Source organism: Oreochromis niloticus, linkage group LG3 (assembly GCF_001858045.2).
Source record: "Oreochromis niloticus isolate F11D_XX linkage group LG3, O_niloticus_UMD_NMBU, whole genome shotgun sequence".
Lineage (NCBI taxonomy): Eukaryota > Metazoa > Chordata > Actinopteri > Cichliformes > Cichlidae > Oreochromis > Oreochromis niloticus.
The window spans coordinates 26759715-26775771 of record NC_031967.2 but is presented as its reverse complement, the minus strand read 5'-3'; the positions used below and the strand labels follow the sequence as shown (position 1 = coordinate 26775771).

At 34.3% G+C, this 16057-nt stretch overlaps 1 protein-coding gene and 1 long non-coding RNA gene across 4 annotated transcripts; one reads left to right on the top strand and one right to left on the bottom strand.

Annotated features, from left to right (window-relative positions):
- The first annotated feature begins 133 nt into the window (after nt 1–133).
- Nucleotides 134–5109, top strand: LOC106097051 (uncharacterized). 3 transcript variants are annotated; one of them, XR_002059393.2, is made up of 9 exons: nt 154–386; nt 1117–1347; nt 1433–1543; nt 1728–2015; nt 2206–2331; nt 4051–4131; nt 4326–4370; nt 4854–4897; nt 5001–5099. It is a non-coding gene; the product is annotated as an uncharacterized LOC106097051 (long non-coding RNA). The 3 variants fall into 3 exon arrangements; XR_002059392.2 differs by having other exon boundaries at nt 134–386; nt 1120–1347; nt 4051–4370; nt 5001–5109; XR_002059391.2 differs by having other exon boundaries at nt 138–386; nt 4051–4370; nt 5001–5107.
- Nucleotides 5110–6511: 1402 nt separating this feature from the next.
- Nucleotides 6512–14831, bottom strand: LOC102081370 (uncharacterized). The gene is made up of 7 exons (XM_019354158.2): nt 14731–14831; nt 12990–13307; nt 9918–10184; nt 8372–8476; nt 8219–8277; nt 8029–8103; nt 6512–7781 (listed from the first exon to the last, which is right to left on the bottom strand). The coding sequence occupies exons 1-7, from the start codon at nt 14798–14800 to the stop codon at nt 7704–7706; spliced, it is 972 nt and encodes a 323-aa protein (XP_019209703.1). The 5' UTR covers nt 14801–14831; the 3' UTR covers nt 6512–7703.
- Between the last annotated feature and the right edge of the window lie 1226 nt (nt 14832–16057).

Below are 16057 nucleotides of genomic sequence, written 5' to 3'. Positions count from 1 at the left end.
GCAAGCTTTTCAACCAAATTCATTAACACAGTTTGGTGATTGAGACCAAGAATACTTTGATTGATTTTCAAGAACAAGGGTAAAGTGAATACAGGTCACTGAGATGAAACTGTTAAGGTTTTCATTGGGCGTGACCAGGATAGACAGCAGTAAAAGTGAGTACATCAGAGGACAGCTCAGGTGGAGTGTTTTGACAAAGTTAAAGAGTCAAGGCTGAGACAGTTTGGACATAGTCTGAGGGTTGGTGTGATAGAGGCAGATGCGGAAAAAGGACGTGATGTGTCAAATACAAAAAAAACCAGGAAGTCAAGTCAAGAAAGCACTTCGACCGTGTTTCACGTCAGCTACCATGAGACTACCGATCCTTTTAATTTTTTTCTTTCAAGGTATGTCCTATGTGCATTATCTGAAGCTATTTATCATCGACAGATGTGCCAGACCTTGAGATAAAATACATTTTAAATCTTTTTCAACATTTGTTTTAAAAATGAGTAACTTACTGGTTTCCTTAGGTAGAAGTACAAAACGTGTGAATTAATTGCCTGAAATTCTGTACATAAATTATGTCAATTTTATCATTTAATTTTTAGATTTATGCCAAGAAAACTGAGTATAGTGTAATGGTTTTCTGTTGTCCGTATTAGAAAAAAGGAGGAAGTTTAGCTGGTGTATAGATGTAGCTGCTGTCACATGGCTTCATTTCCGTCTTCTCTCATAGAACTCATTGTTAACTCTTCTCAAAATGAGACTGTATACCCATGTGTTTAGTGTTCGTTAACGTGTGTTCCGATTATGCATGCTATTAGCTTTACCACTTTAGTGCAATTTTGGATGTTCATGGTGAAAGATTATATATTTTAAATTTGTATTGATATCTACCCTAGCTTACACTTAACAAGGAGAATGTTGGATGTCTAGACAGGTGGAATTATTGGGATTTTCAGGTTGACTCAAAAAGAAAAATATCTTGACAACAGATGTTCAAAATTGGGCTGCTTATAATTTAAACTACTGCAAATACTCCTAAAAAAAACACGAGAATTTTGACATCTAGTGTCTTCACATGTTGATTTAACTATAAAAACAACTATAAAAACAACTGTATTTATTTACCAGCGGTACAAGGTGTACAAACAGCAGCAGTAGCTGAATCACCTCAGGAAGTCTTTGGGTACTTTGGAGAAAACATCACATTGCCCTCAGGAGCCAACCCATCATGGAGTCTCATCAAAATTGAGTGGTCAATATTCACCAACAACACTTGGATTGCCACTTCTCTGAATGGGAAAATAAACACTGAACGTTTCCCTCAGTACACAGGGAGACTCACTCTTAACACAACATCAGGTGACATTTATCATATTTTTTTATTGCAAAGGAATTGTAGTTTTATTTCTTTCTAGATTTTGTTTCAATGTATTTTATCATATAGGTGACCTAACAATTCACAACCTGAAGGAAAGTGATGCCATTGAATACACTTTAGACCTCCTCAACAGTGAGGGTGAAGACAAAGTAAATAAGATTAAACTCACAGTAAAACGTAAGTGATGCATAAATAAAACTGTATTAATCTTAAAATCACGCACGCACACACACACACACACACACACACACACACGTATCAACCATCATCATAATACAGACTTTTCCTTTATTTTCAATGCATTTTCAAGTCTTATCTTTACTTTGCATGAATTTATCATTTTCACTCTGCATCCTTGCAGAAAAGCTGCAGCAGCCATCCATCCAGACAGTCACGAGCACATCTGTAGAAAGTGGCTGTTTAATGGTGGTGACCTGCTCTTCTCTGGATGAGGGTGTTAACCTCTCCTGGAGTGTTGAACCAGTCAGTGTGCTCACCATCAACAAGAGTAATCCCAGTGACAGCTCTGCACAGCTTTTTGCATTTGTCAGCACCAAAGAGAATGGCAGTTTTACCTGCATCTCCAGCAGAGATACAGAGAGTGTTTCATCCAAACCTGTCACACCAAAGTGTGATAGTAAGATCTGTGGTAAGCTGTTGAATGGGACACATTCTTTAACACACAAGCACAGCATCAGCGGGGATGAAGATTAAGCAAAAGATGTGTTGAAATTAATGATGTTGAATTTGAAACTAAATCAGACCAATCAGCTCACACACAATAAGTCACATTTTTTATCACATTTTTTATTTTATATTTTTTGTTTTCCTCCTTTTAGTTCCAAATTGTACAACGCAACCTTCACCTACATCTGTGACACAGCCCAGGGCCAGAAATTCTATTTGCTTCTTTGTTGGTGTTGGAGCAGGTGTCTTCATTGCTGTTTTAATTTACTGTTATAGAGGTAAGAGGAAAAAAACCACACCACAGACAGAAAAAAATATTCATTCTGTAACCTCCCGTTTGCAGTTCACTAGAGAGCAGTGAATATAGTGGTTGATATTAGCCATAGGGGTGTTTTCAAGCACCCCTAAATTGCATTATAGCTATATATATTTCTATATAACTATAGAAATATTAGTAATATTAGTAATAATACTGTATTTTAGTATTATTATCTGGCATTGTTTCCTAATGTTACATTTTGCCAACTCAAATTTTTTTAAAATATATTTTTAGTTTTTATTGATGATCTTACACAAGATATTTGCATTAAGATTAGTGATATTTGTGATATTTATATACATACTATTTGTCCATACATAATTTTGCTAACAATTTCAGTTCCTCAAAGTTATAGCAAGATGTAAGCGGTAGCTCCCGATTGTTTTTCCCAAATTCTTTATGTAAAATGTATATCTAGGAATCAATATTTGGTTGTGCTTTTAGTAGTAGGCAAAGAAAAAAAAATGGAAGAAACCAACAATCTGAACAGTTTGAAAAGTGAAAGTGGTTGACCCAGTCTTGCTGGAATTTTCCATCTTATAGTTGGTTCACTACGTAAGATAAGTTATTTAGACAAATTCACTTCTTAACTCTTTAATATACTGGGGCCATGTGAAGAAGAGTTTGTTGAATTTATCTCTTTGAAGCCACAAAGAAATAGTAACCCTCTCTATTACAAATATTTGAAAGACAGTATTGTACAGTTCTTGTATTCCTGGTACATCTGCTTGGAGCCATTTCTTAGTCAAGGTTTTCTTAGCTGGCATTAAAATAAAGATTAGATATTTATCTGCTGGAGTAGTCATATTTGGGATTTTCGAGGCTTAAGAGTATATAAAGAAAATCAAAGGGGATTTGGGTGCAGAAATTCTTTTCCAAACATTTGTGGATATCTTGCCAGAATGGAGTAACGTTGGGGCAGGATAAGAACAGATGGTAATGATAAGCCTTTAGACTGCCACATAACCTCCAGCAGCCTGTACTGTTTTTTTGTCTGGAGTAAGAAAAAAACAAATTATATTTTTCCAACCAAACTCTCTCAGATTAGATGAGGAAGTTGTTTCCTATTGCATTTTACATAACAAATCCTAATTTTAATCATCTATTACTGAGCCTGTTTCTTTCTCTCATTTTTTTTTAAATAGACGATACTGGTAGATTTGTTTTCTTGAAACTCTTGATAAAACTTTACAACAATTCTCCAAACCATAATATGAATGTTATAAGCCATTTGAAACATCCCTATAATTTCATTATATCTATTTCTGATCTGTAAGTTTTTTTATGTATAATTTGTTCTATATATAGCATTAAAAAATTAGCTAATGTAGGCTAGACCACTAGAGATTATTAGCTAACTTTAGCTTTTAGAGCCACTAGTCTCCACTAGTCTTGTGGTATATCACTTGTTGCCAGCTAAGGAGCTCATGAACTTTATTATTTCAGTTTTTCAAAGATTTCTGTTCCTGTTCTTATAGAATTGGGCTTCATGATTTGCTTGTAATATAGCTAGAGATCCAGGTGATAAGTTAAAATGATTTTACCTGTCAATACTTGTTAGCAGCAGAAGCAGCCTATATTTAGTTTAAACATTTCTTTAAATTAATATGGGTCTCTTTAAAACTTTTATTGGATTGTAAATTCTGCTTTACTTATACGTTTAATCTTTGTGTGACAGCAAAAAGGTCAAGAGAAAAAGAGGAAAAGAGAAAGCAGAATGAAGATACCAAAAAGAGAGAGAGCGCGCAAAAACAAACTGGTAAGAGTGGACATGTATATACATTAATCAACAAAAAGAGTTATAATGGTAAGGTAGCTTTTTTTTTTTAACCACAATAATTGATGATGATGATGATTTTACATAACTAAGCAGTGTGTTGAACTCTACAAATGTGGGTCTACAACCTGCTGTTATAATCAATCATATAAGATAAAATGTTTGTTACTTTCTAGTTTAATTCAAAGAGAAGGAGGAAGAGCTTGTACAAGAAGAACCAGGTGAGCAAATGGCCAGATTGTGTGTATACAAAATGCCAGTGGAGATTTTGTTAAAAAGTACTAATGGCAGGATGATTTTTCAATGCCTATATTGGATAATGCTATCAAAACTGCTTGGCGGACTGCCTATGTGGCTAAGAGACTAAACAATGTTGTGCTTGTTTCTTCTCTTATCTACTTTGTCACAAACTGTTTAACATACTTCTGGTCAACATGATTGAGCTTTTACTTCATGCTATTGATGAAATGATGTTAACAAATATGGAAAGAATTCACTACATTTGCAAGAAGTATATTATGATAATATTTAAATGTAAAAACAGTAAAGAATCAAATCTGGATGTGAAAACCTGAATTAAACTAATTTAGTAATGTCCAGTGACACTAATTTGTAAACTCACACATATTAACTACTTTGTGTTTAACTGTGACCACATATTTTCCTCGAGGATTAAAAAAGTAGTTTGATTTTTTTTTTCTTAGAAAGTCCGTGTCCAGTTGTGTATCCTAAAAACTGTAGTCTGTAGGTAAGTTTCTGTTTAGTTTATATAATTTTTGACAAACAATATGTTTTTAATAAAACATGTCAAATAACTGATTTTCTTTCTGCTTCATTACATGTCATAACAGCCTCAAGAAGAATTCCTGGTCCAGTGCTGACGGACTGAAGACCATATTCAAATGAATTATATATAGATATATATATATGTATGTATATATATATACATATATATATATATATATACATTATATATCTATATCTATATCTATATCTATATATATATATATATGTATATATCTATATGTATATATATATACATATATATATATATACATATATATATATGTATATATATATACTAGGGGTGCAACGATACTCGTATCGATATTGAACCGTTCGATACAGTGCTTTCGGTTCGGTACGCATGTGTATCGAACAATACAACATTTTTAATTTATTTTATCAACTTTTCTTCTGACGATGCTGTCTGTGTTGAGAGCTCAGTGGATCTGCGTTCGACTACTCCGCCTAGGCTGCACTGTCGAGCGCAGATCCACTGAGCGCAGCGCAAGCTAGCAAGACAGAAGCTAAGCTCATTGCAACATGGCAAATTGAACCTCCCCCGCCCGCATTCAGATCTGGCTTTTGGAACTGTTTTGGTCTTCATGTGAAGTATGACCCTGAAGGTAAGCGTGTCATGGACAAAAGTAAAACAGTATGTCGGATGTGCCACGCAATGCTCAATTACATGGGTGGGAACTACTGCGTTAGCGCAGTTTGCTCGTTAACGTTATGACTCCGTCCAGCCCCACACACGGGTCGATCCGCGGTAGCTCGTTAACGGAGATTTGCCGTGTTGTGGTGTTAACGTCATTTCAGATTAACGCTGACAGCACTAGTGGGAACACAATGAATATGACTGCACATTTACTCCGACATCATCCTAGTGCAAAGACAAGTGGAAGCAGACAAAAACAACAAGCACGCATGCTACAAACTTTACCCGAGTCATTTAGACAGCCGTTAGCACATGATTCTCCTTATGGGGACCTGATATGTTTAATATGCTGCTGAGAATATAGCCCAGAAGAAGCGTATAGTATAGCTTTTATTTTGGAAAGAGCCATTTCTCTGTAATAAACTCTCTTTTCCAAAGATGAGGGATTTCTCGATCAGATAGATTTATTTTTTTATTACTTTGTTTCAGCAACATTAAATTTAAAAACTGTACTTTTGAGTTAAAATATATATTTATAATTTTAATAAATTATAAATTAAAAAGGCATGAACGTTTTTTTTGTATCGAAAAAATATCGAACCGTGTCACCAAAGTATCGAACCGAACCGAACCGTGAATTTTGTGTATCGTTGCACCCCTAATATATACATATATACATATATATATATATACCTGGTATCTAGTTAAGAAAACTTCAAGAAAGAATCAAGTGTCATAACTCAGACTGGCCAAAATATACATTATTATTATTATTATTATTATTATTAGTGGTAGTAGTAGTAGTAGTAGTAGTAGTATTATATTATTACTGTATAAGTGCTCAGGATGCTGAGATTGTTTGTAGTTATTTATGTGTCTTTTCTCCCTTGTTTTTTTCATATTTTATATTGATGTGTCCCATGAGAATCTCTATCTCTTCTTTTGCTACTGTACTTTGTCCATGTTATTTTAGTTGTTTCTACTTGTTTCTTTGAGTTTGGTATAATGCTGCATTCTGTGAAATTATATCACATGTTTTTCAGAATTATTTTATAAGTTTAAATCATTTTACCACGTGAAAATTTGCATTATTCTAAGTTAATTTCTCAGGACTCAGGTACATTTGCTTTGTGTATAATTTAATATAATATAATATACAAACATATCTGTAAATAGAGACACAACATTATAAATAAAGAGTGGAATGAGAAACATTATTTGAGTTATAGCTTTATCTTCTTGGACCACTGTCAAGGCTGTCAAAATCACATTTTCTATTCATTTATCGTTTATTCTGTTGCATTTTCTTTACTTTTATGTTATAAAAGTACCATGCTATATCCATGGTGGTAAGCCATGCCCTCCAGAGAGTCAGCTGCGTAACACATTACTGCTTGCAGTTATATTATGCTATTACATCATTTCTGTATCATTTCAGCAAGATAGAGTTGTGAGTATGCTTATTAAATCCTTGTATGGGCTTCACTTCATGTCACCACAAAGTTGAGGCTTATGTTAAGTTAAATTAGCCAGAGTAACATAGTATGAGGAACACTGGCAGGATATGACAGCTTGCTGTGATGACTGGTAGGAAAGTTTGGTCCGACAGTAGAGTTAAGGGCTGTACTGTGAAGGAGATTTAATCATAAGTTAATGAGAAAAGTCATGGTTCAAAAACTTTGATTCAGTGCTACCTCTTTGCGACTGACACCAACTTTAGTAGACTGAGCACTACAAACCATGATTGTGCTGGTAGGTTTTACAGCAATGTATCTGTGTGAATATTGTTGGTAAACAACTATTACCAAGAAAAATAGGTATTACTAAAATAATTCACAGTCACATTAATATCATTCAATGTATCAGAAGAAAAAGATCACAAGATAACAAACTATGTATTTACAAAATTTGCAAAATTGTTAATGACAGTTTCTCACATATGATATATAATATACAATCAAAAAACTTCAAAAAGAACATGTTGCTTCTTTCCTTGTTACATTAGCCTTGTATTTTCAGGGGTTTCTATAAACAAAATATTATAGTCCACATTTATTTTTATGTTTACAAGACATGGACAAACAGGCAAAAGCTATACAAAGCTATACATCATCTATGAAACATCTTGGTAGGGTGACACTGAAGGCTTCCTCACACGATTAAGCTGGATCTTGTCATAGACGGTCTGGGGCTGCATGTATTACAAAAAGATGGGAAAAACAAAGACATCACATCCACAGTTACTTGGTCTGTTTTAACTAATGTTTACCAAAAAAACCAAAACAAACAATAAAAGAACTATGAAAATGTAGAGTACTATATATTCAGCATAAGGTAGGGAAAAGTACACTGTAGCCACCTGCATTAACTATTTGAATAGTTCTTGATAACAGATAAATTCACTCTCCAGAATGTCAAATACAAAGTTTTGCTCTTACCCCAGATTTAACTGTTGGGACTCTGTTATCAATGGTTTCGTACACTGAGCAAGGCTGCATGGTAGATGAAGTCCCCTGTGAGTGGATAGAGACAGATTCCTTAAAGTAAACCTTACATTTTATTCTCAGAAACACATCATATTCCTTTCAAAAAGGATGTGTGTAAAGCACAATATATGAGCATACTTACATCTTCATTTGTAAGCTCACCAATGTCAGCATACACAGTGAGGTCATTTGTGTCACTTCCTGGTTACAAATGGAAAACATCACTTAAAATGTTAAAATATGACACTTTTAATATCATGAAACTAAAAAATGGACATAATCAATAGTTTCTTACCAATATGCCTTTTTTTGCAGCAACAAACTCCCACGATTATACTGACTATAATGACAAGAACCAAACATCCACCAGCTACACCCATGAAAAGGAAAAAATGTTTTGCTGGAAATGATGAAATTGTTTATGTTAATAACAGCCCAGGATTAAATATAAATAACCAAAATATCTCATTAAGAAAAACAACTGAAACAACACCAACACAATTGCAAATAATTTAATTTCATCAGATTGAAATAATTTCTAACCCATCTTCAACATCGTGATCTACAGTATTGTGCCCCTCTTTTCTTTATATTTTGTTTCCAAGGAGACAGACTTTCTTGCATTTTTAAAGTGGTATTGGGTTCAAAGATCAAATGATCAAAAAGTTTTTCTTTGCTTTTTCACTCAGTTTCAGTCCAGTCTTTGCACCTGACTGTTTCAAGAAGTTTTTTTAAGCCACCTAACATTCAAACATGAATCATTCAAGTGTATATATTAAAAAACACATTTAACTCAAGGGAGTAACCATTTTTGTATCTACACATAAAATACTACTTAGCAAAGAAACAATTTTTAAGTCTTTAATTAAATCTTCGAACACTTTGTTGCTATCAGCCCATTAAAAAAAACCCCATATATTTTGGAACAATTTATTCAGAGCTATGATTGCTATGATTGCTAAATATAATAGTTTGAATGGCATACTAGGTGAAAAGTAGGTGAAAAAGGCATATACTGAGATGTTGTGCTGTTTGTCCTTAAAAACATTTGACACATTTGAGGATTCTGGAAAAGGAGGAGAGAGGTGCAACAGTGTGCATCTACAGCCATCTGTAAAACATGGTGGACACTCATGATTTGGGGCTACATATCAGCCAACAGTGGTGTTGGAGATCTTGTCCAAATTGATGGGATTATGATCACAGAAAAGTACCATCAGGCTTTGATTCACCATACAATACCATATGGAAAGCGTCTGATTGTCAACAGTGTATTTTTTCAGAATGACAATCACCCACACACTACCATGTCATGGATTAGACTCCTCAGAGCCTCAACATTATTGAAGCAGTGTGGGATCATCTTGACAGAAAACAGAACAAAGGGCATCCAGTATCCTTCAAGAAGAATGGAGAACTGCTCCTGACGACTACTCAAAGAAATTATAAGAAAGCTGCCTATAAAAGTTCAGGCTGTGTTGAAGAATAAAGGTAATCATACCAAATGTTGACTTTAATACTAGAATTGTACAGATGTAGTTTTAAATAAGGTTATAGACTGTATTACCATGTATATTTGCAGTTATTTCACATATCTACACATAACTTCTGTCATCCTGAATGCCAAACTGCTGTGCCATTTAACAGCTTCACAAGATTAAAACATATTTAATATCCATATGTCATCTTCTTTAACACTGTTGGTTTTCGACATCATGACCAATGGTGATCAATAAAGTCATCATGATCATCATAAAAAAAAAGCATGGTGAAAAAACTTCAAGAAGTCCAGTCTCTTTCTTTTCAAGCTCTTAAGACAAGTAAATATGTACACTACATACCTGGTTCTTGTTGTGTGCTGTTGCTGCACTTCACCATTTGAAATTCAGACTTGTTGCTGATATGACTGAAAACTGTACAGGTGAATTTGGTCTCTCCATCCTGCTCCCTGATGATGTATTGTTGCTTGGGACCAGTTAGTGTTTGGTTTCCTACAGTCCAGTTGTAGCTGACATCACCAGTTGCGCTGCACTCTAGCAGAACTTTACATGTTTCATTTGAGGAAATCCAGGTAGAATTGAATTTAATGATAGGCTTAGTTATGGGCTCTAATGAGAAAACAGGAGGAGAAAGAAAGTATGTCAAGTCACATTCTGCATCACAGCTTTAAGTAGATGTTTGTGCTGAGTTCTGCTGACGTCCTATATAATAAGGTCCAAACATCAAGAACTTCAGACAACTTCATTATCAAACTTTCCGACAAGTACTGTTAACTCCTGTATCAGTTGGTCGCATAGAATTTAAACCTAAAAATTAAAAACCATCTCCAAAACAAGCTGAACAAAAGACATTAAAAGTTAAGACAATCACTATAATATAACAACAGATTTAAAACTAATAAAAGAAGTAAAATGAAATCATGACCGCTAGAGATGAACAGTGAGTGATTTGGCATTACAAGTACTTTACTTTACTTACTTTTAATCCAATAACCTTTTCAACGAATAAAGTAAGAGATTACTATTGCAAAAAAGTAATTAGATTACTGTTACTTTTCTGTAAGTATGCTGTGTTACTGCGTTACTAAACCGTGATTTTGTTTGTGAGAGTGTCTTATGACAATGACATGAGTGTGTGCGATGTCTGTAGCAGCAACAGACATGTGTAGATCAACAACAGATAATATGGAGTGCAGGAGAGAGTACGACCATGTAGCATTTAAAGCTTGGAAGTACTCACATTACTTTGAGTTTGATTCTGTAAAAAGTGTCAAAAACATTAGAATCCATTGTACACTCTGCGTGGGAAGAAAACTTCCTTGTACAGGGAAAAATTTAACTTTAAATCTGAGCAAGCGCCTAGCACGCTGCCATGAATGTGAAATTCATGGAGGAACCCCCGGATCCCCCTGCTGACATGACTGCTGCGGCAACGGGCAAACCTCCGACTGCTCGATTCCTGCTAAACAGGTGAAAATAGATTTAAGAACGACAGGACTTAGTGCTGCTGAATTATTTAATTTTATTTATTTTTTGCTGTGTTTTACTTGCATCTATTTGAAAGAGTGAGTGTAAACACAAAACAATATTTTATTTTTTATGCTGGAATATGCAGAAAATAGGTTTAAATGGTAAACAAATTTCTTCAACTTGAAGACTGTTGCATATAATTTAATTTTTGCTTGATGTAATGTGCCTAAAGTTAAAAGATTAAAACTAATAAAACAATTTTTAAAAAGAGACTTTTTCATTTGATTACATTTTATATAATGGATTATGCAGAAAAAATAGAATTGGGCTGAAAGGTCTATTGCTTTATTACGTATTCAGATTGTGTATCATGTTTTTAAAAAGTAACTAAGTGACTAAGTAATAAAATCATTAATTACTTTTGAAAACAAGTAATCAGTAAAGTAACAGGATTACTTTCTTGGAGAAGTAATCAGTAATTAATAACTAATTACTTTTTCAAGTAACTTGACCAACACTGTAGACCACTATATAAATTATGATGAAAATTAAATATTTCTATATAATCTACAGGATTTGCTACTTCAGCAAATATACAAGCCTGACCAGTGGTTCTCAAACTGTGGTACACGTACCACCGGTGGTGATCGTGGACTCCCTCTAGTGATACGCGGGAAGTCTCCAATTTTTTTTTTAAGATTAAATAATATACCATGTTCTGACTGAGGGATTTCTGAAAAACTAAAACGTACAGCTACCACTTCCAACATAAATGAAGACAGAAAACTAAACAGCAGTAACATTTGTAGGGTTACTGAAGTTGGGCTAGATGGTAAATAATGATGTGCTACGTGGTGACTAGCGACACAGCTATGGTTAGCATAATATAAACACAGTGAAGCTGGAGGATGAATGCTAACTTTTTTCCACTCAATAAAAGTTAATGTGAGGGTTCCCAATGGTTAAGGACAAATGCAATCACATGGCAGGATGCTGTAAACGGACCAACTTCAGTCAGGAGAACAACTGAGATAATCCATCCACAATACGAGGTTAGTCATTAATATACTGCTGCATGAGCTGGGCTGTTGTTAGGTTTTAAAAAACTGAACTTACTGCTGATGAGTAGTGGCAATAAAAACTGAGAGAGGCCGACAGTGATCACTGACTGTTTTTAGGGGCTTGTTCAGATTAAACAGAATAAGATACAAAGCATTAAAACATGTTAGAAACACTAAAGCCTTGATAATACTTAGAGTATTTTGGACCCGGAAGCAGGGTTCATCAGGTCATCCCTTAAAGATTGTAAATCCCACCTGCTGTGAATGTTTTAATGCAGTACAGTTGTTATTATTATCACTTGTCACATCCTATTTATGACAGTTAAAATAAATAACATTCATATAAGAAATAAAATTCTCTGTGTAAACTGTATATGGTGTTAAATAGGCGTATACTACTGTACTTTAATGTCGGACATAAGGGTGGTACATCAAGACCCATATATTTAATGAGGTGGTACTCATTGTTTGAGAACCACTGAGCTAGGCTATATCCCATAAGTCGTTATTATGGAAGAGATCTATTATCTTATTATTGTTATTATAAATAGATAATCAGGGAAAGATAAAAAAAACTGTGCAGAAAAAAAGGGAGGTTGTTAAACTAAAAAAAAAAATATCGCACTGTATTTCATAAAGATTTTACAAGTATCAATATCAGTAAATAGATATTTAGGACACAATGCTAAAAATCAAAAGTAACCCAGTGCAAGAATTTTTCCACACAATTAATATTTAACAGTAATATATCATAGTGGCTGAAAATGCACATAAAACACAAGCAAACAAATAAAAGACAAGCAAAAAAAGCCAACCGTTTCAAGCTGACTGATAGCCTTTTATTTACAGTTATCAGGATTCTTGTTTAATCAAAGTGTCTTACCATGAACTTGCAGAGTGATGGTCACTGAATCCCTCTGTTTTTCATTTATTGCTGAGATAAAAATGAAATCACCAGAATCTTGAAGAGTCAATTTCCTCACTGTTAAAGTAAAGTTTTCCTGGTTTAGCTCTGATCTGTCCTTAAATGGAGATCTTTTAGAAACACCCGCATTATCTGGAATGTCTTTGTCTGCAACTATTATTTCTTTATATTTCCATTTTGCCCCAGTCACATTTTCAGTTGGTAATCCTGATGAAAGCTCCACAGTATCTCCAACATTTTTATGAATGACACGTTTTCCACTGGAACTCTCCACATCTGAAAAACATACAGACAAACAACTGAGTGTAATCTTTATGAAATATCACTGATCAATGAGTCAGTGAGTGAGAATAAAAAAAGACCAAATTGCCTTAAACCTTATCCTCTCCCTTAGAACTGCAAAAATACCAGAATTGGACAATTAAAAAAATGTATCACAGAATGGTAAACACACATGTCAGGTGACATTTATGAAATAACTGACCTGGCGTAACTATAAAAAAAGTAACTAAATTTTAATTTATAGTTTATCTATGGAAAAACGATGACTAATCATTTTGTAATTTTGGGAAAATTGGAACAAAAGGTAACACAACGTTTCTCCCACTGAAAACGCTACATCCAGATGAACAGAATCAACCTTTTGGGATTAATAGAATAGTAAAAAAACAATACACATAAATTGCACTTGGAAAGAAAAGTGTCAGAGTGCCAACTGAACTGAAGAATTAGAAAAAAAATGGTGCTGTTAAAAGGTAAGTGTTCATTAGTATCAGTTACAACATACAATAGCTGTGGTTAGTAGTTTTGCAGGACAATAGGCTTTGTAAAGGCAAAAGTTGCAACATTTTGAAAGAAAAAGTGTCACAATTACAGAATTCATGGGCAAAGGATACAGCTGTGCTGTGAGCTCATTACGTTTGGCCAGTGTTACTGCAACTGAACTGGTGGAGAGTACTCAGGAAATGCTTCTGTTGCTAGTGTCATGTGTGACTCGCAGCTTTTTCCATGGCACTATATTCAGTTTTTTTATTAGCAAAGTTTACTCTTAAAAAAGAAAAGCAGCACTTTGATCAACTCATGTACTTATGCAAATTTTCTGAGATGTCCAGCCCCCTCCATTACTATCAAATCAATACAAAGTATACTGTATAATAAATTATATAAATGCATATAAGTATAAATATGTGATAAAGCATACCATATAACCAGGACTTATACAGGAAAATATACAGGAACAGAAACGATGTTCAAGCCTGAAGTAGCTTTAATTATATTTCCAAACAAATGCAACAGGATATCTGTTGATGCAGTGTAACAAAGATGCAAACCGACTTGCAAACAAGAAATAACACTTTGCTCATCAGTGAACATGTGACTTTTTTAATTAAGAGAAAACTTATGATCTAAGAATATTTAGGTGCTGAATAACATTAAAACCTTTAAATATTTCTTTAATATGGATACTGATGTTATTATTATAGGTTTAACACCACTACTGCATTTAGTAATACTGCATTTGGAAACACACACATGTGAAATACAGTGCAAGTCTCTTCCAAGGAAGACACGTCACTTCTCAAGAGGAGAAGCACTTTTGACCTACACACTCTACCCTAACCATGAATCAGAGTTAAATACAACAAGTTTTATAAATACAACACATGTAACAAAGATTTGAAAGCATAGGTGTACTTACAATGGAGGGAGACCCAGAGCACAATGCTGTGTATGAAATAGCTGCGATAACAAAGTCGACCACCAACCATTTCTGTGGGGAGAGAAACGACGTCTGTTTCCTCTTCTTGTCTGTCAAACTTCACAAGTAAGTGCAGAAAAAAACTGAGAGGGTGGAGATTGGGGGGAGGTTTCAATCAACACAGAAGCAGAACAAGCGGCCATAAACTTGCCTGATATGCAGCAAGATTAAAGTAGGCATGCTATTAAAAATACAACTAAAACACATTAAAACTCAAAGTTAAATGAAAGATATCTGACAGGATTTTCTAAAACACTGTTAGGTACAGTTATGATGTACAGCAACATTGCTTATTTTTACTATAACAAAATTTTTAGGTCAGAAAATAACCTAAATGTTCAAGAGGATCACTATAAAATCCAATTTACATTAAAAAATAGCAATCCTGGGCCCTTATTATTGCTAGTCAGTCCTACTCTGCATTAACTTAACATTACAAACCATGCAATTACTGCTACAAACACTTGTATCTAAGCTAGATGTGAAGATAAGATGAGAGATTAGTCTTTTTCTAATAACATTTCTGCAGGAAGAACATAACCACATCCTGCCTTCAGATATGTTACACTTAACATATCTGAAGTGCTGTCCTAAACTTTATTCACCCCAGAATAGAGGAGAACATGGATCCAGGTAATAAACTGCAGAGTCCGTTTAAACATTTAAATAAACCACCATCTCTGTTATGACTCAGTTTCTTATTACCACTGCAGCACCCTGTCTGTATATATTGTGTATACATATATACACAGTCCGCAAAAATTATATTGGAAAAAATGAATAAACAATTAGTTTTAAAGACAAATCTATTCGAGCATCCCCTCTCCTGAACAAGTCTTATCCTTGCTGAGCTAGAGATTTCTTTACAATAAGGAAATTATTTTGGTTTATGGGAATACTGGTGGAACTTTGTACAATAAGTTGTGAAATATTTCAACACTGCTGCTAAGCACTGTTTTCCTCTGCACACTATGTTGATGAAAATATGCTTATTATCTTATTTCCTCTGTAGGGCTTCAGTCTGTGCTTGCATGATGAGGCCTATAACAGTATATGCCTTAAGCAGAAGTTATGGTTCTGTGGGGACTTAACACAGGAGGAAGTGAACTACTTATCATCAAGATAAAGCTCATTTCAATGCAGCCTGCTCAAAGCAGAGAAATTACATGTAAAGAGGATATATGACCATGCTGACCTGCCTGGGCTGTCCTGACTGATCTGATTGGCCAACATTTCCCAGTTTTGAAATATTGGGACTGTGTGTGAT

Excerpts from the sequence above, each read along its gene's own strand:
- LOC102081370 (XM_019354158.2), bottom strand. The coding sequence starts at position 14,800 with ATGGTTGGTGGTCGACTTTGTTATCGCAGCTATTTCATACACAGCATT. Across the intron at positions 8,278-8,371 it reads CTGCAAAAAAAGGCATATTG|GAAGTGACACAAATGACCTC; the intron begins GTAAGAAACTAT and ends ATTTGTAACCAG. Across the intron at positions 7,782-8,028 it reads TCCCAACAGTTAAATCTGGG|CCCCAGACCGTCTATGACAA; the intron begins GTAAGAGCAAAA and ends TAATACATGCAG.